Source organism: Neovison vison, chromosome 12 (assembly GCF_020171115.1).
Source record: "Neovison vison isolate M4711 chromosome 12, ASM_NN_V1, whole genome shotgun sequence".
NCBI classification, from domain to species: Eukaryota; Metazoa; Chordata; class Mammalia; order Carnivora; family Mustelidae; genus Neogale; species Neogale vison.
The window spans coordinates 136,164,776-136,192,508 of NC_058102.1; the positions used below are offsets into that span (position 1 = coordinate 136,164,776).

The 27,733-nt window shown below is 38.7% G+C and overlaps 1 protein-coding gene across 5 annotated transcripts in view; it reads right to left on the bottom strand.

Annotated features, from left to right (window-relative positions):
- MPP7 (MAGUK p55 scaffold protein 7) overlaps window positions 1-27,733 on the bottom strand; it is a 301,387-nt gene that overhangs the window by 88,842 nt on the left and 184,812 nt on the right. For all 5 annotated transcript variants that reach the window (XM_044228579.1, XM_044228577.1, XM_044228580.1 and 2 more), the window contains 3 exons: window positions 20,296-20,373; window positions 17,782-17,862; window positions 8,855-8,986 (listed from right to left, as the gene is read on the bottom strand). In XM_044228579.1, the coding sequence (XP_044084514.1) occupies window positions 8,855-8,986; window positions 17,782-17,862; window positions 20,296-20,373 (291 nt within the window). The remainder of the gene's footprint in view (window positions 1-8,854; window positions 8,987-17,781; window positions 17,863-20,295; window positions 20,374-27,733) is intronic.

The following is a 27,733-nucleotide window of genomic DNA, read 5'->3' on the forward strand; positions in this document are numbered from 1 at the left end:
TTCCATTTCATCAATGTCATTTTCTAATGTTTTGTCATGTTTTATTTGGAACATTTTATGTCTCATTTTTGCCTGATTCTCCGTGTTTGTTTCTATGTACTAGGTAAATCAATCACTTCTCCTAGCATTGCAAGAGTGACCTTTCAAAGGAGATGTCATATGGCCTAGAAACTCAATCCCCTCTGACCAGAGCTAGGGGCTCAAGAAGCATCCCCTGTATGGGACGCATGAATCTTATGTCACACAGTAGATGTAACCCTGCCACATGTGATGCAGCAGTGTGTTGGGCTAGTGCCCAGCCTGGCTGTAATGCATGGCTGCCTTGAGTGGCATGAGGCTACACTGCGGCAAAGGGGTGGGCAGGGCTGTTGGCTGGCCCAGCTGGGATCCACAGTTGCAGTGTGGGGTTGGCAGGATTCTCAGCTGGCCACATCCTGCATCTCTACAGGTTAGAGGTCTAGTTCCCAAATGACTCCCACCCTCACCAACTTTAACAAGGTAGATAAGGTCACAAATATGGCACCTGCCAGTGTCTCCATTCCTGGGAAAAGTTCCAAAAGTTTTCTGCCTCTCTGACAAGCACTTTAAGATTAGTAAGTGGGTCTCCTTCACATATAGTTCAGGTGCTTTTCAAATTAGAATTTTCGCACTGAGTCCCTGGGTGAATGAGTCTACACATGAACCCTTAAGAGCCAGTTCTCCATTCCCTGTAGTTCCATGGTTTTCTTGAACATAATCTCTGTTGGTTTTCAAAGTCTGGCATTTAGGGTCCTCATCTCTCTCATGCATGATCTAAGGGTTTGGGGTGCCTGATGTGGAACACAAACCCCTCACTCAGAGAAAACTTCTGTATTTTTTAGATTCTCCTTCACTGTGGATCACTGAACATACAGTGGATTGTTTCTGGCAAGATGGTCCTCTCCTATCCATCTCAATGCTGTCCTTTTTGCCCTTTATTTTAGAGGTTCTGTTCATCCAGTTTTCTGGTCTTTTTCAAATTATTCTATATGCAATTGTGCATTTGTTGTATATATGGGAGGGAGGGATGGAGTTCAGGATCTTCCTACATGCCCTCTTGAATCCAAGTCTCTATTTATTCATATTTTATAGATGAGATAGTAATCACAAATGGCTCTAATTTGTCTAAGATCAGAAAATTAGTGTGCAGTGAAGTCAGGACTTAGCTAAGGCAAACTCATCAGAATTGCTTATTTTTAATCTTAACTATTATTCATTACTGCTTACCCTGTAGCTTTTTATAACTTTTACTCATAAATTTATAAGTTCATTGCCCTTGCAGTAGTTTATGATGGAGATCAACAATTCCTTCCCTTTTTGTATGTGCATGCCATATTCCCATATCAAGTGGCAAAAATGGTTTTAAGTCATTTAAGGCTATGAGAAGAATTGCAGCTGCCTCCTAGGCCTCTTGAAATACTGGCTCTTTGGGAAGTCAGATACCATAAGAAATCATGACTCCTGCCATGCTGTGAGTCAGCTCACACTAGCCAAATGGAGGTACCACCTAGGAGATGACTGATCAGCCCCCCACTTCTCAGCCATCCCAACCCAGGCATTAGTCCTAGGAATGAAATTCATAGACAACTCCAGTCTCAACCACCACCTAACTGTACATGTGAGGGACTCTAACTAAGAACCACCCACTGAGCCCATCAAACTCTAAAACTACAAAATATAATAATATACTATTGTCTTAGCCACAAAATTTGGGGTGGTTTATAACACAGAATTAGGTAACTGGCATAAATCTCTTTCTTCACTAGAAATTATACTATTTTTCAATGTTGGACCATTCAGTTTGTTGTGCTTAATGCTAGTCCCCCCCATTTTTTTTTAAAGATTTTATTTATTTATTTGAGAGAGAGAGACAGTGAGAGAGAGCATGAGCGAGGAGGTGGTCAGAGAGCGAAGCAGACTCCCCATGGAGCTGGGAGCCTGATGTGGGACTCGATCCCGGGACTCCAGGATCACGCCCTGAGCCGAAGGCAGTCGTCAAACCAACTGAGCCACCCAGGCGTCCCATTTTTTTAAAGATTTTATTTATTTACTTGAGAGAGAAAGAGAGCACACAAGCAGAGGGAGGGTCAGAGGAAGAGGGAGAAGCAGACTCCCTGCCGAGCAGGGAACCCGATGTGGGGCTCAATCCCAGGACCCCAGGATCATGACCTGAGCCCAAGGCAGACTTAACTGACTGAGCCACCCAGGCACCCCTTACTGCTAGTCCTTTTGACTTATTCTGTGACTCAGTGAAGTTGACAAATATTTACTGAGAACCTACTCTGTGCCAGGTTCTTTTTGAAGAGCTTGTAATACAGTCATGAAACAAACTAAGAACTTCTGGCCCCTTGTGGAGCTTACATCTAACAAGAGAGAACAATAAAAGATGAAATAATGAGATATATGGTGCGTTAAAAAGTGGTCAACACCATGGGTATGAGAAAGGGCAAGGTGAGAAAGATCGGGAGTGCCAGGGCAGGTAGAAGAAAAACAGTGGAAAGACATGCCTCAATGAGAAAATGTCACTGAGTAAAGAAAGAAAAAAAAGGAGATGAAGGGGGGTGTCTAGGTCCACCATTCAGGTCATGATCTCAGCATTGTGAGACAGGGCCCTAAAAGAGGCTTTGTGCTGCTCACGGAGCCTGCTTAATAGTCTCTCTCTTCGGGGCACCTGGGTGGCTCAGTGGGTTAAAGACTCTGCCTTTGGCTCGAGTCATGATCCCAGGGTCCTGAGATTGAGCCCTGCATCATCTCTGCTCAGCGGGGAGCCTGCTTCCTCCTCTCTCTGCCTGCCTCTCTGCCTACTTGTGGTCTCTGTCTGTCAAATACATTAAAAAAAAAAAAAAAGATCCTCTCTCTTCCTTTCTCTGTCCCTCCCCCTCTCCTTCTTCACAAAAAGAGAGAGAGAGAGAGAGATGGGAGTTAACCAAAGAGAAAGAATAGATGAAAATAGCATAAAAATGCTGAGATGGGTCTATGAATAGAATGATCCAGAAAAGCAAAAAAACGCAGTGTGGCTGGACTAAAGAAAGAAGGGAGAAGCAGTAGGAACTGAGGCCAGATGGTTACCAGAGAGCCAGATCATGTAGATCCTTGTGAGGACTCTGGATTTTGTTCTGAAAGAAACAGGGAGAACCTGAACAGCAGAACTGCTATAATCCAACAGCCTCACTCTGAGACCTATTGTCTAAGGGTGAAGGACTGTAAAAGCTAAAATAAAGAAACAAACTGGAGGTTGTTAAAATACTCCAGGGTCAAAATGAAGGAGGCTTGGATCTGACTGGCAGGAGGAGAAGTGATGAATAGTCTGGATATGTTATTGGCAGAGCCAAAAGAATTCCCAACGGACCCAAAAATGGGACATCAAAGAAGAAAGGTATCAAAGATTGACTCTGGGTTTTGGCTGAGCAGTGAGGAAGATGGGATTGTAATCAACTAAGAGGAGGAATCCTAGAAGGGGAATGGATTTGGGGGTAAGATCAGTTTACTTCTGGGCATGTCAAGACAGAGATGTCCATCAGACATTCCAATGGAGATATCAAGTACACAGATGGACATACAAATTTAAAACTCAGAAAAAAGATCTGAGAGAAAAACAGACCTGGGAGTCACTGACACACAGATTACTTTTAAAGCCATGGGCTGGATGAAATCATTTCTAGACTATGTAGATAAAGAAGAGCATGCCAACACTGAAGGGTTACTCTGCTGTAGATAGAAATCTTGAAACAGAACTGCTTGCTATCTGCTGATTTTACCTATCCCTCGAGGGTGAACTACAGACTCAGAGAAATTATCTCTCACTTTCTACATGACACCTGCACTTGACGCAATCTTCATTTTGATCCCTTCATTCTTAACGAGTTCTACTTCTATATTGCTTCCCAAACCTCTTTTATCACAGTTTTTGGATGCATTCCCAGTGGAACGTAGTTGCATGAAAATCAAAACTCAATAAAAGAGAGCACATGACATGTCATATTATACAAAAGTCTACAAAGGCAAAAATGAATTAAAATTGTATCAAATGTTTTAGTTCTTCCATATTTTCTTATATAGGTATTCTAAGCTTATTCCATATGATTTTGGAGAGAGAGATAAAGTGCACACACACAAGCAGGGGAGGGGCAGAGGGAGAGGGCAAGGGAGAATCTCAAGCAGGCTTCATGCTCAGCACAGGGTCCTACACAGGGCTTGATCTCATCAACCCTGAGATCATGACCTGAACTGAAATCAAAGTTGTACACAGAACCAACTGAGCCACCTAGACATCCCATTATTCTCTAATTCTGCTTAAATGTGTCTTGTTACTGCTGTAAATTAGTTTACAAAAGAGGGTTGCTGAGACTGGGCTATCATGATGTTCTACATAAAAACTGCATCTCCTACAATACTGCCAATATTCTACGACCTCCTCCTTCAGCTGGTAGCACAGGTGATTTCAGGTTGAACCTTTGAAATCAACATGATTTTAAGTATCATCTACCAAACACTTATATCAAGAATAGTGGAGACATTTTTAAAAAATCTAGATTCCAGGCCCCATATGAAACCTACTGATGCACACTCTCTAGGGGATAGAAGCTGGAAAGTCTGCATTTTAGGTAATCACCTCAGGTAGTTCTTCGGATACTGAAGTTCGAGCACCACAGTTCTGAAGGAAGAAAGGACAATCCATGCCAGAAACTGAATTCAGGATCATAATCCACTCCCTCACTAACAGAATATCATTTTCTTAAGCTTGTTTAAAAATTAGTATTTATTATTATTTCTGTATAAAACAGATACAAATTATTCTACAATCATGGGGAGGGAGGACAGCTCTGCTCCCTGCATCCTGACCAGTGTCTTTCCTCTCCTCTTCTCCATTCATTTAACCATCGCTTCCCTCAAACTACCTCCTTCTCACCTTTCCATGGCAAATACCTGCATGATCTGTCCTCACTGCCTCTTTTCCCTGGAAATGGCCCTCTCCTTCAATAACTATCATCTAGAGCTCCTACCATATCATCATTCTGTGAAACAGTCACATAATGTGTGGTAATGCATAAAAACTTACAAAGCATTTCAAATACATTATGCTAGGGGATATTCAAAACACTCTTGTAGAGGCATATCTCCTGATGATCTAATAAGGAAGCTGGGGCTGAGAGGCTAAGTGACTTTTTCCTATAAGGATACAGAGCAAATAAGTGACACCATAAAGCTTCCCATTTAGGTCATCTAATGCAAGCTTGGTACTTATTTCACTGCATTATAACTCAGTCTAACAAACAAAATTATATTTTTTAAAAAGGTTTATTTATTTGAGAGAGAGAGAGAGTGTGTGTGTGGCAGGAGTGAGTGAGTGGGTGGGAGAGGGGCAGAGGGAGAAGAAGAGAAACCTCAAGTAGACTCCCTCCCCGAGCAAAGAGCCTGCTGCAGGACACAATCCCAGGACCCTGAGACCATGATCTGAGCTGAAATCAAGAGTCAGATCCTTAACCAAGTGAGACATCAGGTGTCCCCCAAATTACATTTTTTAAAGATTTTATTTATTTGACAGACAAAGATCACAAGTAGGCAGAGAGAGAGAGAGAGGAGGAAGCAGGCTCCCCACTGAGCAGAGAACCCGATGCGGGGCTCCATCCCAGGACCCTGGGGCAGAGGCTTTAACCCACGGAGCCACCCAGGTGTCCCCAAAACTACACTCTTAAATAACACTGATAAACTAACCCCCGATTGCTAAATCTTATGGCCTTTCCTCCTGAATCATTTGCCGAACATTTACTAACCATCCAATCACTAGAATTTTATTTCAGCTTGGCGTCCCTCATTTTAACTATTTGATTCTTAACTGCTTGGATTCATTCTCCTAAGGATGCCTCAGACTCAATCTTCTCCCAGTGTCGTCTTCTCCCCCACCCTCTACCGCTTTGTTGGTTGTGGCTTTTCCAATAACCTCTCCGAATGACAAATGACATGTGACAAATAAAAAATGACAAGCTTGTTGAAAATGACTATTTTCTCCTTTTCTGACTAGTTCATTTTTTAAACTTTAAGTTTATTCATACAATATTCTTACTTTACAATAGCTGTCAAACTAAAAATAATAATTATACATTTGGATGAAAAAAATTTCAAGACAAGTAATTTGCCTTCCTTGACCTCATATTCCAAGGTTGAAATGACATCTGAAATCTTAATACTTTTTTCAGGAATCCTAACAAATAATTTGGGGGAGTTCTCCATCCCATGTAGATGTTGTTTTCTATTTGTGATTTTTTGTTTTGTTTTGTTTAAATACAGCTCCTTGAACAAAAAAGACACGAATTGTGGCTTACTAGGAAGACAAAGGACCAGTGACTAAAATAATTTTTTTAAAGTAAAATAACTTAAAAGCACTTGAAATTGCCTTATATATGAAATATTAGTATAAAAAATAAACCTAGCATGCAAAGAAGTTAACTGCATAAGTTTGGGGAAAAATTTGATTATTAATTTACTTTTAAATAATGGAGAAATAGAGAAAAAAAAATTTTTAATTTATGTAAAAATAGGCAAAAACCAGAATAAGAATAATGGATAAAAATGCAATGGAATTAGAATTTTTAAACACCCCACATAAGAGGGAGTAGAGAGAAAATGAAAAAGTAGAAAGAAAATGCTCTTAAGCATACAAAATTGCCAAATTATACCATGATACAGGAATAAGAAACTGAACAATTCCAAGAAATATTTAAGATATCTCCAGAATATACAAATGCTACAAATCCAGAAAACATTCTCGTGCTTAAGAGAAATAATTTTTAAATTTTACTTATCTATCTACCTACCTATTTATTTATTTAGCATGGGGAGGCAGAGGAAGAGAGTGAGAGGGAGAAAGAATCCTAAGCAGGCTCCATGACTCTGAGATTATGACCTGAGCCAAAATCAAGAGTCAGATACTCAACTGACTGAGCCAGGCTCCCCAAGAAATAATTAGTTTTTAAACAACTTAATGTAATTGTTAAGTTGTAATTAACAATTTCTAGCCTCTTCTTAGCACCTGCATAGTCCCACAGGCTCTGTCTAACCGTAGGGAAACTCGAAATTTTTATTCCCATGCCTTTCCTTCTATTCTTGCTAACCAAACGTACAGTACTTCTCCCCCCTAAATAATGTCCTGGGGTAGTTTTTACTTCTATAAACTTTAAGAAGCTAACCAACAAAGGCTGATGATGTCCACGTTAGGGCTAATTACTTCCGTGGTTACATACGTACTAGCTAACGCACGTGGTCTGTTCAGCAACAAAGTATGATAATACCACTTCAGGGTATTCTGTATAATTCATTCAATTGCTTGTTAGATGGAAACTGATTTTCAGCAGGCACAGTTAAAACTTTTGAAACATCTCAGTGCAGTGTACCCTAATTTCTCTGAGAAACATCTGGAAGATTTAATTCGATCAGGAGAGGCTTGGGACTTAAACGTCATTGATGAGGGTTTAAATGTTAGCTCACCAAACCAACACATCCAAAACCTTGCTGAGGAAACTATGACTGATCCAAGAAATGATTACAAAGGAATTACTGAACTCCTTTCGATTATCTAAGAGCCTGAATTTGTCAAAACAAAAAATACACTTTTTATTGAGGGATAACAGAAGCCACCAAGAATTAGTCACTTCAGGGTGATAGACCCTGAGGTAGATTTTTCTATATCCAAACTGCATACTGTTTGGCCTTACTAAGTATGTCACCTTCATAATAAATACCAAGAGATATTTAGGTTACCAGTACAGAGCTTATAACCACAGATGAAAAGCATAAATTTATTATTGACATTAAACACAAAAAGTCTTAAGTAGAAAAAATGAGCCACAACACATTTAAAATCAACAGCTAGGCAATAACAGTTACTTTTCTTCTGAACGTAGTTTCATCAAAATATGGATGCAATCTGTACTCATAGCCTACTGCTGTGACAAACGTGTCATACAAAGATAGTGACTTAAAACAACCCAAATAAATTATCTTACAGTTCGGGAGGTCAGAGGGTCAAAATGAGAGTCTGGGGCTAAAATCAAGGTGTCAGCAGGGCTGTGTTCCTTCTGGAGGATCTAGGAGAGAATCTGATCCTTGAGCTTTTTCCAGTTTCTAGAAACTTCTGGCATTCCTTGGCTCATGGCAACATCAACCTTTGCTTTAAATCATCGCCTCTTGTGACTCTGCCTCCCTGCCTCCCCTTTCCACTTCGGTAAAAATCCTTGTGATGACAGAAGGCCCACCGTCTAAACCAGGATAATTTTCCCATCTCAAGATTCTTACCAAATCATGACAAGTCCTTTTGATATTTAAAGTAATATTTCACAGGTTCTGAAGACTAGGACATGACATCACTGGGCATCATTCTGCCCAGCATAACCCCCTTGATGTAATCTGACATTGTATAAATTCTAGTGCTAAAATAAATGGGGATATTTACATTTTGAAATAATAGACATTTGATAAATTTTGTCTCTTTACTTTAAAATAAATCATCTCTCTAGAAGAGCCATAAGCAATTATTTTTGGTTGCACCTTTTAATCTTAAATCAGCTGTGACTGGCACATTATGCTTTCTTTTATAAATGTCAAAATCCCATCTTACAAATTATTGCTATTTATAACCAAGAAAATGCATGCCATTTTATTTGGCTTTTTTCCCCATTTTTCTAAATAATGTTTTTTAGACATGTATACTCTGTTTTCAAGTTTAACAACACAGGAAAGTTATGCTACAAAGAGAGGAATAAATGTTATGTTCCCATCAGGTTTGGTTTTATCATGATATCTACTCATATCTAAGCACAAAACATAGACCACAACTCACCAGGGGTTCTCTATTTTTAACCAGACGAATGATTTTTACTGAGTCTTCTTCATCATCGATATCATCCGGCATTGGTGGTAATATAGGATCGTAATTCTTCTGAGCCACAGTATCATGTACAGAGAGCAAAGCCTAGCAAAGTCAACGTTGGGGAAAAAATTAATCAAATATAAAATCCCAAGCACATTCAACTATAAAGAAAATCAAACATATTATAATTTTGATTTAACAATCATAACAGGCAACTATTTGAAAAGGAGGCTCTTACGGGGCGCCTGGGGTGGCTCAGTGGGTTAAAGCCTCTGCCTTTGGCTCAGGTCATGATCAAGCCCCCAATCTGACTCTCTGCTCAGCATCAGAAACTAATGATGTACTACATGTTGACTAACTGAACATAAGAAAAAATTTAAATTTAACAACAACAACAAAAAGAAATAAAAAGAAACCCAAGATTAGATACATATTATAGTGAAACTACAGAATGCCAAAGACAGAAGAGCTTAGAAATACAAGGAAAAAAACCAAAACAAACAAACAAAAAAAACGACTGAGAGCTGACTGATTAGCAGCAATGGAAACCAGAAGCCAGTGAAATATCTTGAAAGTGCTTAGAAAAAAAAATAACAGCCCAGAATTATGTATTAGCAAAAATACCATTCAGGAATGAGGATGAGAGCCAAGATGAAGTTAATAGAGACCCCACTGGAAAAAAGAAGACAGAAAACCTAAAAATGAAAAAATAAAAGATGCAACAGTGGTTTGGAAGATACTGGACATCAGACAATGAAGGACAGTGATTACTGAGAGACAGGAAACAAATGTGAGAGTCATGAGCCCAGAGCTTCCTGGCCATGTAGGGGAAGAAGGTACCCAGGCAGAACCCAGTGGCCTCCCTAAGGCGAGACAACACAGTGAGGAATGCTGGAAGGTTAAGGCACTGAAGTTCTCAGGGGAGAGTATGGAAGAGAAGATGGAAGGACAGGCACAGGGCTTTGGAGATCTGTAGGAGGTCCCCTTTGAGTCTTCAGCCAAGGCATATGCATATAAAAAAAAATTACCAGAAACAATTAATGCAGTGGTTATCAGCTGAGAACAATTTTACTCCCCCGTAGCCACTTGGCAATGTCTAGAAACAGTTCAGATTGTCACAGAGTGGAAGATGCTGCTGCCATTTAGTGCACAGAGGCCAGGGATGGTTCTAAACCTCTGACAGCATACAAGGCAGTTCCCTGCCTTCCTGGCCCCATTCCCCCAATAATTTCCAGCTCCATATTGCCAATAGTTACAAGGTTAAGAAACACTGCCTTACAGGGAACAATTACCAAAGCTCACACAGAGCAGGAATAACTCCTGCTTCCTTCAGTCAGAGGAGAAAAGCTTGGCCTTCACAGGGCATTGAGGACAGTTAACAAAGGGATATTGTCTTAATAGTAGGAAATACTTAATCCAAGATTAAACAATGCTAAGATCTCACCTAACAAAACTTAAAAGCAAGTCTCTGAAGGATCAAAGTATTTCCACATAATTATATAACAGAAAAAAACCCTCAAGAATATCATCTATAAAAATATGAAAATATCATCACTCAAAGTAAAACTCACAACTGAGAGTAAATCAATTACTGACAGAAGTTATGAGGCATGTGAAGACAGAAGAAAACTACTCATAATGAAGAACAATGTAACACCATAGAACTAAACCCTGAAAATTACACAGATGACAGAATTATATAAAACCAAATCCTGAAATTACAGATAGACTGCAGACAAGGAAATTAAAATAATTACTGTAACTGTATCCCCAATGCTTAAAAAGCTAAAGGAAACATTAGATTTGCCATATATATGGAAGATACAAACTTCTAGCGATAAAAGACATAATGTATGAAATTTTTTAAAAAGCACACTGAATGAAATTAACACAGTTAAAACAATTTATAAACACTCCAAAATGAAAACACAAAGAGAAAATAGAGTAAAAAATTGTGAATAGAACATTATTGGGCTATGGGACAACTTATATACACCTACCTGGCATCTCCAAAGAAAGGAGAGGTGCTAAAAAATATATGAAGAAATATGGCAGAAAATATTCCAAATTTGATAACGGGGAGGGGGGGAAGCCCCTCGGTCCAAGAAGTTCAACACATCCAAGCACAAAAAAACAAACAAAAAAAACAAGAAGAAGTAACATCAAATTGCTTAAAACCACTGGGAAAGAAAAAAAATCTTAAAATCAGCCAAAGAAAAAATGATTAAAATCACAAAACACATCAGAAACAATGTGAACTACAAGATAAAAGAGCAACATCTTTTAAATATGTAAAGAAAACAGGCAACCTAAAATTCTATACCCAGAAAAAACATCTTTTAATAATGAAGGGATAGAGAAGACTTTATAAAGACCTACAAAAGTTGAAGGAATTTATCACCAGAGAGACTTGCCCTACAAAAAATGGTATATGAAGTCTTTCAGACAGGAAGACAGGAATGATAGTGGATGGATATAGATCTATAAAGAGTTGAATGAAGGACATCAGAAATGCTCACTACCTGGATATCTATGATAAACTACCTTGGACATAGTTAAGACTATTAGAGATCGCTAACAAACATCTTTTAAAATAGAGTGATTATTATAGTTGATAGGCAATATTAACAACAGCAGCTATGTATTTTTCCTCCTTAGCTTTATATTGATCTCCATGTCTGGATTCTAAAATACATTTTTAAGATTTATAGATATTGAGTTTCTAATTCTTAATAGTTTTGCTTTACGAATATTGTTGGTTAGCAACACTTCTATTTTAGACAACTAAAAGTAACTTTGTATTCTATTTGCCTGTTTTAACTGTGATGAATTTGTTCTTCAATATACAGATTGTCTTTTTGAAAGACAACACACCTAAATAAGAAAATTGAATTTCCATATGCCATAACCACCCCAATCACAACTGATGGGTTTACCTGTTGCTTAGAAGACTATGCAGGAAATTGAACACTAGGCCTTGTAACTCATCAGGCACACAGCCTTTCACTGCTCTGGACCCCCTGGAGTCAATTCTATGTTCTAAGAATCTGTCAAGTCCACAGAATTAAGTTTCTAACTCATAAGAATGAGTAACACTGATTTATTCCTCCAGAAGGAAGCTTCACTTTTCCCTTTTGCATGCTTAAACAAAGTCTCATCCATTTTACATGCTCAGGCAATGAGTAATTTCTGGTAAATGCACGTTTTGCAAAGCTGAAAAACTACAACAAATCTTTTTATTTTATTGCCTTTTAAAAACCTACCAAATTTTCCCTTTCTAAATTACAATACCATGTTCTAGAGATGATGCCACTTCACTGTTTTATCAAAAAGCGAGCCTGTGAATGGTGATTCACAGAGGCTGATTTGCCTTTAATGTGGCTATGTGATGCTTAGGAGTGGTTCTTATTATTAATGACTCTCTTTGCTTCCTGTAGAAACAAAGTCTCAGTAGAGATCCACATCCTCTCATCAGCTCCCCCAAAGGCCACCAACTCCTTTGCTGCAGGAAGCTCCTACACCCTATCTCATCTACTGAGGCCTTCTGCTATTCACTACATTACTTCCTTTTTCTCACCATCTGTTGTTTCTTTGATGCTTCATTACTTTTCCTGGACTTTAAGATTTGGACAATAAGACTAGATTTAATAAACATTATTGAGTAATAAGAGTAATTATTACTTATTGTTTGCATATGGCAACTGACAAATACACAGATTTTTTTTAAAATGTTTATTTGTTTATTTATTTTTTTGGGGTAGGGAGAGAGAGCACACCCACAAGTGAGTTCGGAGGGAGAGCGAGACAGAATCTCAAGCAGACTCTGCACTGAGCCCAGAGCCCAAAGCAGGGCTCCATCTCAAAACCCTGAGATCGTGTGCTAAGCCAAAACCAAGAGTCAGATGCCTAGCTGAATGAGCAACCCAGGCATCCCTCCATTCAGAGATTTAATGACTGGATGTAAGCTTTAACTCTTATAGTGGTTACAAAATGACAAGCATTTCCTAGCTGTTGGAGACTTGAGGGTGGCAAGCTCTATAGGGAAAGTGTCGACATATATTCCTGGGGTGATCAATTAACAAAACTGAAAAAGAACATTAATTGAATAGGGTTTGTGAGGACACAGGGGAAAGGACCTTCTCACGCACACCTGTGGGCACTGTACACTGAGAGGACCTGTCCAGATTATGGCGAAGGGCAAGCTGGCAATCACTATCAAAATTTTAAATTAGATATTTTAATTCAGCAACTTATTGACTCAATAAAATTCCGAAATATGTGAGATGTGAATTATAGTGCTATTTAAAAAACAAATAAAAAGCAGTTATCTAACTTATCTCTTAGAGGTGGACAATTATGTTGCTTCAAAGACAAGTCCACAAAATATCACAGTGTTAAAAATCCACAAAATAAAACAAAACAAAAAGTAGTACATTCTATTTATAATGGAAAAAAGGCAGGAGCACCTGGGTGACTAAGCTGGCTAAGCATCTGAATCTTGATCAGCTCAGGTCATGATCTCAGGGTTGTGGGATCGAAGCCCGTGTCAGGCTACATGCTCAGTAGAGGGTCTGCTTGAGATTCTATCTCTCCCTCTCCCTCTGCCCTTATCCCCTAAGATCTCTCTCAATCTTTTGTTTGTTCGTTTGTTCTTGGAGGGAGAGAGAGAGTGAGTGAGAGAGAGAGAGAGAGACAGACAGGAGCCCAATAAGAAACTGGAACCCAGGACCCCGGGACCATGATCCAAACTGAAGATTAACATCATGCCATATATTTAAGGACCTTCTATTTTGTCTATGAAACATGTGTCATCTTCCCAAACAGAGCAATGAAAATAGGAAATTCTACTTTCTCCATAGTTTGACTTAAAAATACAATTATGCATTACCAAGAAAATTTATTTTATTTGGTTTATCAAATCCCTTTGTAAAAAGTAAAATTAAAGTCAAAGTAATAAATTATTACAACCTTATTAAAGACAAATGTAGATTGTTTATATAAATAAATAATTCCTTCTAACCACATTCATGGATTTTTTTCTTTTTACTTTTCCTGTGTGTGTGTGTGTCTGTCTGTCTGTCTTCCTGAGGTTGTGAATATTTCTTCTCTACCCCATGATTATGGTTCAATTCCTTTACACTCAAATCATTAATTTATTTGGAATTCATTGTATATTACATATAATATGCATTCTACATAGGTTATATTATTTTTTCCCTATAATTAACCACATGTATCAATACCATGTATTGAAGCTACATCCAGTTCCACCCATCCCCCACTTCCATCCATCCCTCACATCTTTCACTAAGGCCATAACCATGTTTCACCTGAATTACTTCCACAGGCTTCCAGATGGCCTTCCTCCATTCAGCATCCACGCCTCCGACCCTACCACCACCCCTCCACTCCAAGACTGGAAGAATCTGTATATAGAGCAACTGTGTCATTTGCCTACTTAAATCCTTTCAATGACTTTCTACTGCCCATGGCCCTGCAATTGCACTACTAGATATTTACCCCAAAGACAGAGATGTAGTGAAAAGAAGGCCACCTGTACCCCAATGTTCATAGCAGCAATGGCCACAGTTGCCAAACTGTGGAAAGAACCAAGATGCTCTTCAACGGACAAATGAATAAGGAAGATGTGGTCCATATATACAATGGAGTATTATGCCTCCATCAGAAAGGATGAATACCCAACTTTTGTATCAACATGGCCAGGACTGGAGGAGATTTTGAAATAAGTCAAGCAGAGAGAGTCAGTAAACATATGGTGTCGCTTATTTGTGGAGCATAAGGAATAACACGGAGGACATGGGGAGATGGAGAGGAGAAGGGAGTTGGGGGAAATCGGAGGAGGAGACAAACCATGGGAGACTGTGGACTCTGAGAAGCAAACTGAGGGCTTTGGAGGGGAGGGGAAAAGGGTGGGGGGTTGGGTGAGCCTGGTAGTGGGTATTAAGGAGGGCACATATTGCATGGAGCACGGGATGTGGTGCATAAACAATGACTCTTGGAACACCAAAAAAAATTAAATAAAATTTAAAAGAAATATTTCAAATTAAAGTTTTTCAAAAAGAAATTGGCAGATCTGTTGGATACACATATTGTCCTTCTCATAGTGGCTATATATTTGGTTGTATGTATCTCTGTGTGTTTACAAAAAAATCCTTATTACTTTGGACGTACACCTCAGATTCCTTTTCATATCATGAACGGAATATTTTAAATGGAACAGCCATCTTTAACAAGTCAATAATTACTTCCCTTGTCCACTAAAAATTCAGAAACAGTATTCAAGTTAACACCCTGGAGTTACACTTTCCATATTTAAACTGTCAGTTCAACTTGTAATTCATGTGTACCTGTCATATTCTACTACACCTTGCTTCTGCTTTCGGAGAAAAAAAAAAGAAAAGCAAACATTTTAGTTTACTAAATGACTTCTTAAAGTAACTGCCTAAAAAAAAAAAAAAAAGTGGAATTCAAGTCGATGCTAGTTAATATAATTGATTTCAAGGAAAGCAGTGCTAAATGTTAGGTCATTTAGGTCCCTAAAGGGAAAAAAGATTGCTGTTCCCAAGACTGGTAACTAGAAATTGTCATTGCCAACTGCAACCTCAGGCATCTACAATCTTACCCACTTCCCACACATCACTCCCTGAAAATGCATCTTTCATGATGGCTTCTCAGCCATCCTTATATCCCATGGCTACATAAACATAAAAAGTTGTTTTGTTTTGTTTTGTTTTAAAGATTTTATTTATTTATTTGACAGACAGAGATCACAAGTAGGCAAAGAGGCAGGCAGAGAGAGAGGAAGGGAAGCAGGCTCCCTGCTGAGCAGAGAGCCAGACATGGGGCTGGATCCCAAGACCCAGGACCCAGGACCCTGCTTTCATGACCTGAGCCAAAGGCAGAGGCTTTAACTCACTGATCCACCCAGGTTCCCCAAACATAAAAAGTTTAAAAAGTATTTATCTAAAATATTTTCAGCATAACAAAGTTTCAGGCTTTAATTATAAGGTTATATCCCAGAGTGCTAAATAAAATAAAAAATCATACCTCCCTCTCGAGCCAAATACTAGTTTCCAACCAGTATAACTTCTATTAGCTACTCCACTCCAAACATTCTTAAAAAAGAATACCAAAATCATGTTGTTTTGTTAGAAACCTTCTTCAATTCCTAATACGCAAACCAAGGTGGCGCTCTCAAGGAGGAGTTTAACAAGTTGCTCAGAACTAACCTCACCATTCTTTGGTTCGCATCAACTTCTCATGCATACTCTGATATGAAATGAAGACATTTCAGAACTTTCTCTAGCTATGACTCTCTTACTCTAAGCTCTTTAATTTCAAGCAACTATTTTGCTCTAAGTTGATCCTTATTCTTTTAGAACTAAAATTCAACCAATCTCCTCTGTACCAGTGTAAGTCAATTACTCTAAATTACTAATTATAGCTCATTTATTAATTGACAGCACTTACTTTACTTCTAAGGATTAGGAATTTAAGCTGGTTCATGTTTTCAGTTCATCTTTTATTTAATACTATCTTTTTTGACCATCAATTGAAGCCATTATAGCACAGTTTCAAAGGAGATTTTTCAAGGAAGGCAGAAATCAATTTTTGCATCTAGACAGAAATATTCATCTGAGAGCCTATATATGTTTAATAGAAACTGTAATAAGATAATTGATCATTCTGGGGTGCCTGGGTGGCTCAGTCAGTTAAGCCTCCAACTCTTGGTTTCAGTTCGGGTCATAATCTCAGGGTTGTGAGATTGAGCACCAAGTTGGGCTCTGTACTCAGCAGGGAGTCTGCTGGAGAGTCCCCCTCTCCCTCCACCCCTCCCCCTCAACTTGCATGCTTTCAAATAAATAAATCTTTTACAAAAAAGAAAAAGGTAACTGATCATTTGAATTACATAATCCACACGTAATTCATTCATGGAATAATACCTCACATGTAATTGTGAAACAGTATCAAGTCCAAAATGCACAGGTTATAGGATTTAGTGCATTAATGAATTTAGAATTAATAGGAAATGTTTGAAATGACTTCTGCTGACCAAGCACCTTTAGAGGAAAGATAAATGATCTAACCTGGAAGAAAAATGGCAAGGAAGGGATGAAATAGGTGAAGGAGATGAAGAGATTTTCAGTTATAAAATGTGTAAGACACGGGAATGTAATATACCACAGAAGGGAAAAATAAGTCAGTAATACTGTAACAACTTTGTATGACAGCAGACAGTAACTAGACTAATTGCGGTGACCATTTTGTAATGCATATAAATATCAGATCACTATGCTGTACACCTAAAACTAATACAATGTTGTTATGTCAACTCTTCTTCAATAAAAAAATGGCAAGGAGAATTGAAATCTGCCCACCAGTATTTTACTAGTCTTTTACACTGGAAAACTGCTCTGCTCTGCAAAATGGTAGTATATATTAAAACATGAATCAGCAGAAGGAGAGGAGATGAGGAAGACAAAGAGGGAGGGCAAAGAGGAAAGATGAAATGATCGTATAGCCAAATAGATACAGGTGTCAAATACATTGGAATACCACTCAACAATGAAATAAAATGACCCTAAACAAAATCACTAATAGGTTGTATTCTGTACTCTTATCCTCATTTAAAAAGAAATTGACCTTGAAATGACATTACATTCAACAACTTAAACCCTGAGCTTCCCAACTCAAGTCATCTGTAGTTGGTCCCGTTATCATCAAAAACTCAACTTTTTTTCTTAATGGAATTTAGGTTATTAAAATACTACACACTGTTTGAAAATACATTCACTTGAAAATTGATGCTCAAAATAAAATTCATCTGAAGTCTCAGTAAGTGGCCCTTCTGGAAGGTATTTCTTACACGTCCTCACCTTCACATTGGGTTTTGACAGTAGTTTCAACAGCTCTCTGATCTCACTGTTTAATGGCTTGTTCTGAAGCTCTTCGGCCAGCTGCAAGGGAGATCACATGGACAGAGAGAACATTTAGCAAGAGTCTTGTGTAGTTCCACGTGTGACAACTGAGAATCTATCTTGCCACTTTCCAGTGATTAAGGAGAAGTCGGCATGAAAGAAAACAGACGATCAATCACTGCTCCTCTTTTCAGGCCCCTGGTAGCCCAGATCCCAGACCGGGATCTTGGCTGAGTATAATTCAAAAAATCCTATCAGCCAGCTCACCTTCTCTGATTTATGGCAATGAGGGTAAATCCCAGCACTTCATCTTAAGGAAAGGTCTTTTGCATGCAAACAAAGGACTACTTGTGAAAAGGATTGGATAAGGCTTTGACACTATTTTTAAAAAAGAGAGAAAGAAAGAAAAAGAAAAAAAAATGAAAGAAAAAAAAAAAGTTTCTGAATGAAGTGGTGAAATCTACAGGGTTTCCAAAAACCCACAGTAGCTTGCTGTTCAGAGCTGGAGGAAAAAAGAACCAGAATGCCTCTGATAGAGCAAATGCTCTGCAACTTTTATTATGTTTACCTACACAGACTAAAAAATCCGTTACTTATAAACCAGGTTAATCACAGAATGACTTACAATAGGTTGACAAGTACTCTGGGGACAGAAAGGCTGACTATATTCTACTATGACCATCAAGCATTTTTGCTGGTTTTAGTAACGAAAGGATTGGAACTTTGAACACGCCTCATGTTCCTAAGAAGAGGTCTTTCTGTCAACACTATATTCCATTTTAGGCTGTAGTAAAGATCATATAATTTCCTTAGAAGAAAAACAAGACCAAATAGAAAAAAGAAATTAAAATTGTGAAGTATGCAGTACAGAATTCAAAATATATGCATATATTTTCATTTAAAAACCCTTCGTAAAACACCGCATGAAATTTCTATTTGCTCCTATGGTTTCTACCAAGCTAAAGATAATCGTTCTTGTCTCTGGAGAAGGACTTTTCTCTAAAAGAAGGACATCATAGAATTATACTCAAAAATAAAACCTGATAAAACGGATATATTCATTGCTTATAATTCAGAAAGTGATTTTACTTTTCCAAGGTAAAATTTTTGTTTTTCAAGGTAAAATAATCGTTATATAATTGTTAACTTACAAAAAGTCACATAAGGCTCTTTGCATTCTTTAGTCACTTGGTAACAAAATTTTTTTAATTTAAATATATTGCTCTGATGAAATTAGAACATGCTACATTTTACCCTTTTTATATAACAGTCTCTAATTTTTTTTAAAAGCAATATTGTCATAATATAATTGGGCCTCAATCACACTGGAAAGTAACAAATATTTCCCCAAACCCTCAACAGTAAATGTTTTTAAAGTTATAAATTTTAAGACTTTCTCAAGGGCCAACCGCAGCTTACTAGAATTCTCTCTATACTTTCACTCCCCTTCACTTCAAAAATTCTGGTTCTTTACTTCATAAATTCCTCATAAAACACAAATTGAAACATCCCTATAATTTGTAATCTCCGAATAAAACTGGAAGGGAGACTGGGGACTAAACAAACCACTTAGAGATACATTCCATGTGCTGTATTATCTAAATTAAAATAGAAAACATATATTAAGAAAATCAACTCCCGAAGACGGTCAGTTCTTTTTTCTTTTTTTTCAATTCTAGGGCCCCAATATTTTACTAAACTGCACAATGGCCTGTTTTATCATAACCACAGATAAGCTACAGGGTATCGTTAAAAACCACCTTCACACGAGACCCATTTCTCGTCTGGCTCAGTGTCCTTTATAGTTTATCCAGGTGTGTTTCCAATTCATCCGAGTTTGAAAGTTAACAGTAAGAATCAGCAAGGTAGTCCCTCCCCCAGATTGAAAATAAAATTATAGCTACAGGAAATTAACTACTCCATCAATGCCAACTGCTGCTAAAATTTATTTTTTGGTTATGAAGGTAATTTGGAAAGGTCTAATATCCATAAATCATTACTGTGCTTTATAATCCATTTTAAAAACAATCCTTTCTTTTTATGTATTTCAGAAGGCCTCGTTCCTATACTGGTATCTGTCATTTTTTAGCACTGTCAGCAATAGACCTATCTCATTTGTCTTTATTTCTCCAAAGCATTCCTCTTGCCTGTGACTTTCTCAGAACACTCCTAGCTGACAGCTTCTCTCTCTCTCTCTCCCTGGAGAGTTGCAGGCTAAAATTTCTAGTACGGAGTTACCGAGGGAGAACGAGAGGGTTAGTTATCTCCAGGCAAAATTTTCAGAGCAGGAGAGTGAATGAAAATCAGCCTAGTATCCGCATAAGCTCTGTGATGACAGCCCTTCTGGAAACATTTGCAGCTTCTCCTGGTTTTCGCTCCTAGGATCGCACGCATCGGTCTGCGCCAGGATGAGCTCTGCCCCGGCCAGGCCTGGGGGAGCCGGTCCCGGGGAGCTCAGGAAGGCACACTTACGTCATCGGCCAAGACCGCTGCGCCGTGGAGGATGGGCATGGGGTTCTGCTTCTCGTAGTAGTGGAGTTTTTCGTGAATCTGGAAGAAACGCAAATGAATATAAGTTCACCTGCTAGCCAACAGCGAGATATTGGAACATTTTTATCGCTGCGAATAAAAACCGATCCACTAAACCTACAAAGAAAAATTCTACATTACTATAAACCGACAGGGGACAAATGTGCGTGTGTAATTCACGTACGAGCCAGTGTTTCTAATGCGATGTCAAATGGGGGGGCGAGGGGAAATCCTTATCAAAGAGAACGCACAGAAGACGTAAACCTTTGTTTTTCCCCTGAATAACTGTTAGTTTAATAAAACCTGGCACTTCTAAAACATAGCCTTTCAATACTTGAAGTTAAAGGTTGTAGTTTATATTCCTGCTAAACACATAAATTATGATTAAAGCCAAGTGATAAGCCGGCACCCCATCCTGACAGGTTGGTACGTGACCACCATCAAGAGCATGGGAGCTGGTGCGTTCTGGGAACGCCTTTCCTAGCACGCTGTTCTTTTTAGACTTTTTTTTTTCCTTAATTGTCAACCTTCCCCCACAAATTCAAACTTCTAAGAAACAAAGGGATTGCTCATACAGACATTTCTCATAACTGTCGCTGAAATAATTTTCTGCACTGTAAAACAAGAATAAAATTATATTATCAAATAAAATGTGATCCTTCCTTTCCCATCATTCCCCTCAAAAACACAAAGGCAAGAATATATCATAATACATTATAAGACAAACAGAGTTCCTTAAAAAAAAAAAAAAAACCTAGTATTATCATTAAGAAATGCAAGATGCTTAAAAAAAAAAAAAAGAAATGCAAGATGCTTTGACAAATGCGAAACTGTTGGCTCTTAAGTTTTATCCATTTCAACTCTTACATAGTTGCCCTTAAAATGTTATACTAGAAAACTTACTTGACCCTCTTATTTATAATTGAAAAAATTACCCCCACTATATATTAAAACAACTCAGAATTTCCAGTTTTTAACAGGTATCACATAATACACTCACAGGTATCAAGTAATGAACTCTTTAATTAAACTCAAAGCCTAACCAAACTCTCTTGTAAAAAGTCTGGAAGATAGATTTTATTTTGATTAGCCAGATGCTACTGCTAAGAGAGGATTCTATTACCTTTTTGGCAACCTGGCCCTCAATGCAAAGTATCAGGGAAAGAATTTTGACACTTATGATATTACCAGAATTATCAGGGCCACATTTTTACTTAAAATCTTGGAACCTTCCAACATTAATCACCATGGGTAATAAACCAATCTTTAAAGAATACAAGCTTTAAAAGAAGCAAGATGTGATGTGAGAAACTATTAAAAGTATAATTTAAAACAAAACTATCCAACTTAAGAGCTAAATTTATTTTGCTTGAGACATTATCAAAAATTAGATCACCCCAACAAATACTATCATAGAATACTGAGCTTAGCCTCTCATACCACTCTTTTAGCTTTCTTATTTCAACATCCGCTTCCCTGCAACAGGAAGTATGGAGGCTCATACTTATTAGGTACTTACCAAGGGTCTGTGTTCCCTACATACTAGTGACCGGAAAAAGAAAAAAAAATAGTGATCGGTACTATCAGTAATATAGTCTTCAGTGAGATCTGTATTTTAATCCCTTGCCTGCCTCTCAGACTTCCATCTCAGCTGCCTTCTTCACTGACCCCATTCACTGCTGGTGAGCAGGACAGAGAGGAGGCTTGGCGGGTACATGGTAAGTAATGCTGGCTGTTCCCAATGGCTACACGATTAGGGGTGGTTCCTCTCCACGCACCCCCTGCCCCTGTATTTTTTTCTTTCTAGCATTTCTTAATTTCTCCAGATTAATTTATATTGAGGCCATACTAAAACTATATGCCCCAAATTAAGCATCTTCTGAGCATCTTTTAAAACAATGAGCCCCTCTTTCCACCTCATCTTCTTTAGATCTTCATCCAAGAGATCTGAGAGCATACCCCTACCCTGCCCACCTGAGGACTTTGTTTATATCAAGAGTTTTTAGGGAACATATGGGTGGCTCAGTTAAGCATCTGCCTTGGGCTCAGGTCATGATCTCAGGGTCCTTGGGTCAAGTCCAATATTGGACTCCCTACTCAGGGCGGGGAGAGTCAGCTTCTCTCTCTCACTCTCCCTGTGTACTTTCCTTCTCTCTCTCAAATAAATAAGATCTTTAAAAAAAAAAAAGTTTGGGGGCACCTGGGTGGTTCAGTGGGTTAAAGCCTCTGCTTTGGTTCAGGTCACGAACTCAGGGTCCTGGGATCGAGCCCTGTATCGGGCTCTCTGCTCAGCACGGAGCCTGCTTCCTCCTCTCTCTCTCTCTCTGCCTATCTCTCTACCTACTTGTGATCTCTGTCTGTCAAATAAATAAATAAAATCTAAAATAAAATAAAATAAAAGTTTTAAATGTTCTAGAATTTCTAAATGCGAGTAACCCTAGGTCGATACATGTTTTACTTCAGGACATAAGTTTAAATATTAAGTTGGTAGGAAAGTAAAAATTACTCTAATTAATTTTGAGCTGTTAACAGTTTCCATAATCAGTGACTTTTACTGGCATTTATAATATCCAGGAAGAAAATTAAAAACAAAAATGATTTTTAAATTCTAACAGAACAGGTAACACATATAAACTTTACCCCAAGGTTGTCCAACAGAACTCTTTGTGATGTTGAAAACGTTCTGTACCTGTTGGTCCAACATGATCAGACACTAGCCACGTGTGTCTACCAAGCACATGAACTGTGGCTAGCTTACTGAAGGAACTGAATTTTTAATTTTATTTTTTTATTAATTCAAATTTAAACACCCACATGAAGCTTGTGGCTTTCATATTCAATAACATGGCAAAGCTCTATGTTAAATGTTCTGTAACTCACCTTTACTCACCAGAAAAATTTATTCTGATATAGCCTGGCCAATTTCCCTGAGTGGTCACCTTTTCGAACCCATCGGACAAATACGCAACCAAAGACACAGCATCTAATTACTAAATATCATGTGTTGCCAAACCTGCAAAATCTCATTTGACTAAACACTTCCCTTTGCAAACTCAACTGTGTAATAAAAGAATACTTCATTTTTCTCCCCGGAACAAAAAGAGGAGAGCAAAATGCAAGGAGTTGCCAAAAGAAAGGAGACAGAAGTCAAGAAGCCTGGAGAGACAGGGAGACTCTGGTTAAATAAGTTTCATACCATAGCAAAATAGGCAATTATTCAGAAATAAGCTCCTAAAAAAATGGCATGCTAAAATATTTAGAATCCACTAGTAAGAAAAAAGAACATTTCAAAAGAGCCATTTATGCTCCACTAAATTATGTGTTCATAAGGGTTTGTTTTCTAGAATTACACTCACATCAGAAAATAAAAATTTTATATGCTACTGGCACTAAGGACTAGCTATCTAGTCAACCATAAAGTCAGAAAAGAAATAATAGGCTTCTCTCTTCCTCTTTACATCTTTGTTTTCCATTCATGTGCTACTTCTAATAATAAGAAATGCCAAAAGTTGTTTTCATGTGCTTTTTGAAGTTTTGTTTTAAAGTCCAGTTAACTGAAAATATAGTATTAGTTTGAGGTGTACAGTACAGTGATCTGACACTTCCATATATCACCCAGTGCTCGTCAAAGCAAATCACCTCCTTAATCCCCATTACCTATGTCACCCATTCCCCCACCCCACTCTGGTCACCATCAGATTGTTCTCTATATTTAAGAGTCTGTTTCTTGGTTTGCCTCTTTCTCTTTTTTTCTTTCGTTCATTTGTTTTGTTTCTTAAATTCCACGTATGAGTAAGATCCTATGGTATTTGTCTTTCTCTGACTGACTTCTTTCACTTAGCATAATGCTCTCTAGCTCTGTCCACGTCACTGCAAATGGCAAGATTTCATTCTGTTTTTATGGCTGAGTAGTATGCCATGGTATATAAACACACACACCTTCCCATTCATTCTTTACCATTCTAAAAATTTTGAAATCTTCTAATTATTAATGGTCCATTTTAAACACTTAAAAAATTTACAAAAAATAAAATATGATAAACTGCAACCCATACCAAAATTAAATAGGTATTAGCCTTGTATATTTGCTTTAAATATCTTATAAAATAATTTATTAGTGGTAAGGCTAAAGACCCACCCTCTTTCCTCTCTGCCAAGAAAAAAAAAAATAAGTTGGAACTGCCAAATAAGATTACCATATGTGTTTTCATCTTTCAAAACATATACGTACTGATAAACAATATAAGCTATTTTTGAAAGTACATAAATGCACTGTTCCCCCAACACCTGGACTTTTCATTCAATACCACACTGAGAAATCTAGCTCGATACATGTAGATACGGTTCATTCATTTTAACAAGGTGAATAATATTCTGTCATACTAATTAACAGTATTTGACATATCATTTTTTTTTTTAACTGAGAAACAGATGTTTGTTTCTGCTCTTTGCTGCCGAATATCCTTCCACACCACTCCTCCCTGCGCTGTGATGGATACATAACGGTGTTTGAAGGTTTCCTGAGTTCCCAGACCTTGCCAACACTTGGTGTTATCAGACATCTTGCTAATCAGATGGAAAGGAAATGGAAGCGCCGTACAGTTTTCCTTTATATCTTCTCCAATCCCTGACTTAACGTTTTCACAATGGTTCTAGAGACAGAGACAGTTGCTCCCAACATCAGTTCTCCTTGTCCACAGTATCTGAACCATAGCTACAAAGCATCTGCCTAGTGAAGAGCTACATTTCCTCCCACTTCTACCCTCCTCCCCTCTCCCGGAGGCTCCATTAACACAGGACATGAGCTGTCAAACACGATGTGTAAGTTGTAAGTGCCACTTCCTGGTGGAAGCTTTTATGAAACTGGCATGCTTCCTCCATACTCTCCCCTCCACCAGCTGCATGCAGACTACGGCAAGGCCTTAAGAGACAGCAAAGACACCAGATGGAAGGACCTGGGTCCCCAAAACACCTTACGGAGGAGAGCAGTGCATCAACCTGACATTCCCTCTAAACGATCACTGAGCAGGAAATCAACTTCTACTGTACATATGCTATGACATTTTGGGGGGACTAATTGTCAATTGTCCATCCTACCTTACACAACACAGTAGCCCTGGGCAAAAAGAAGTTATTTTAACTGGCCAAATATATCCCAATTTTCTTATAAGACCATGCATTTTGTTTCTTAAGAAAACATTCTGTATCCTAATAAAGAGATTCTGGTGTGACTTCTCTAAAATTTTATAGTTTCACTCGATATACTGAAGTATTAACTCACACCTACAATAGTTCTAACTTAATCTTTTTCCAGAAGGACAGCACCATTTGACCTTCTCCCACTGATGTGTAATATTACTTATTTATCAAACTTCACACACAAGTAACTATACCTGGGTTCTCTATTTTGTTCCTTGATTTATCTGAATCCAATATTGTTACTATATTTTTATCTACACTCTTGACATTTACAGTAAGGAAGAACTTCTTAGCCCTTCATTTTTCCACAAGGCTTTTGGGATAAGCTCTTTAGGTATTCCATGAATAACCCAGTTGGGACATCTTAACCACCTTCTCTCTCTGCATTCTGGAAGTTTCCTGAAATCTATCTTCCAACTCACTTTGCTCTAGTAAATGGCACCTAATCTCTAAAGAGCTATCCACAGAAGCTTTCTGAGTGTGTGTTTTTTTCAAATGACTATACATCTTACTTTTATAATTCAGTATGGCTCTTTTTACAAATCTGTTTTTTTCCTAGCACCCAGTGTTTTTCAATTTAAAATTAACACCTTCTTTTAAGACTAGTATCATTTAAGCAACCTTATTTTACAAGCTCTGAGACTGTATTACACAGAGTGCTTGGCTTTTAATCTTGTCATCTGCAGGGCCTGAGGCTAGACGGTATTCTCAAATGTTCTGTATCCTGGAGCTGTGCATAAATCTTCAGTTGGGTGTTATATGAAAAGAGTCCTAGGCTGAAGGACTATCTTTTCAGAAATACTTTCCTTTTGCTTCTGATGGATAAGTCTTCCATATCACCAGCCACTACCCTAAAATTTCACAGTTTGGGATTCCTGGACTGTGTGGATACAAACTCCAACTGTAGGAGAGATCTTGGGAAAACGGTGAAGAGGCTCCCGCATGCACCTCTCACAGACACATCAATGCTACAACTACATAAGATGCAACTCACCCTGAAAACCACCTAAAGACTGGCGAAACAGATCTTCCACAGATCAACAGCTGAAGGGGAAGCCAGTCAGGAAGGGGAACAGACACGGTTGGGAAGCAAACCCCCAGCCCCATGACCCACCAGCAGGAGGGATATTACAAGTATAAAGATCCTCTCTTTGAGAAAAGAGGAAATCAGACCCATATCAAGCACCCCTGCAGTGGGGGACCTGCACTGACAACACTGGGAATATGAGCCTCCAAACCCCCCGCTCCGTGACACTTGGTTTGAAAACTGGCACTGGTTAATTGTGGGACCACTGAAAATCCGGACCTAACTCCAGGCGAGCCAGAGCGCTATGGGGAACCAAGACCCCACTCTTAAAGGGCCAATGCACTATACTGCTTAGTCTGAGACCCAGCCCAGAGGCAGCAGTTTGAAAAGCACCTGGGTTATACATGAAGGAAATTTATTGACTTATTTTATGGCGTGTGCTGGAGGAGCAGGGACTTCTACGTGTTTTCTCCAAAACAGCAGTGCTGGCAGGAGCCATTTCTCTTGCCTTCATCCAGCCAGCAGGCCAGACGCTTGAGTGAGCCAGTTCTGACAGTCTCCATCTACCTCGCCAGCACAGCGTGCTCTGCCATGGTGTTCCCTGTGAACCCACCCCACCCCACCCACTAGCAAGTGCCCCTCTAAAGCAGGTCTGGATTTGACATATAAGGTGGGCAGCCTCAGTGGGTACCTGCAACCCTCTGAAGCAACTCCTGTCCCAGAGAAATGGGGTCAGCCTTCCGTACCCATGTGCCTAAAGCAAATGAGCCAGGACTCTCAGCCATCTGTGCTGGAAACTATCCCTGCCCACCAGCAGGACTACGGCAGCCACAGCCCAGTCCTTACAGGGGGCAGATGCTGTCACACGGGGACACCCCACAAGCACCTGGTACTGGTGACCAAAGGGAGCTGTGCTTCAGGACCTACATGATGCCTTCTGCATAAGGCCATTACCTTCAAGACCAGGACACATAGCTGACCTACCTCGTACAGAGAAACAGAGACTCAGACAAAATGAGGAGACAAAGGAACATGCTCCAACGAGAAAAAGATAAAAGTTGAGAAAGAGAACGAAAAGACACAGAGAAAATACATCTACCTAATAAATGGTTCAAAGAATGGTAATTAAGATACTCACCAGACTCGAGAGGAAGG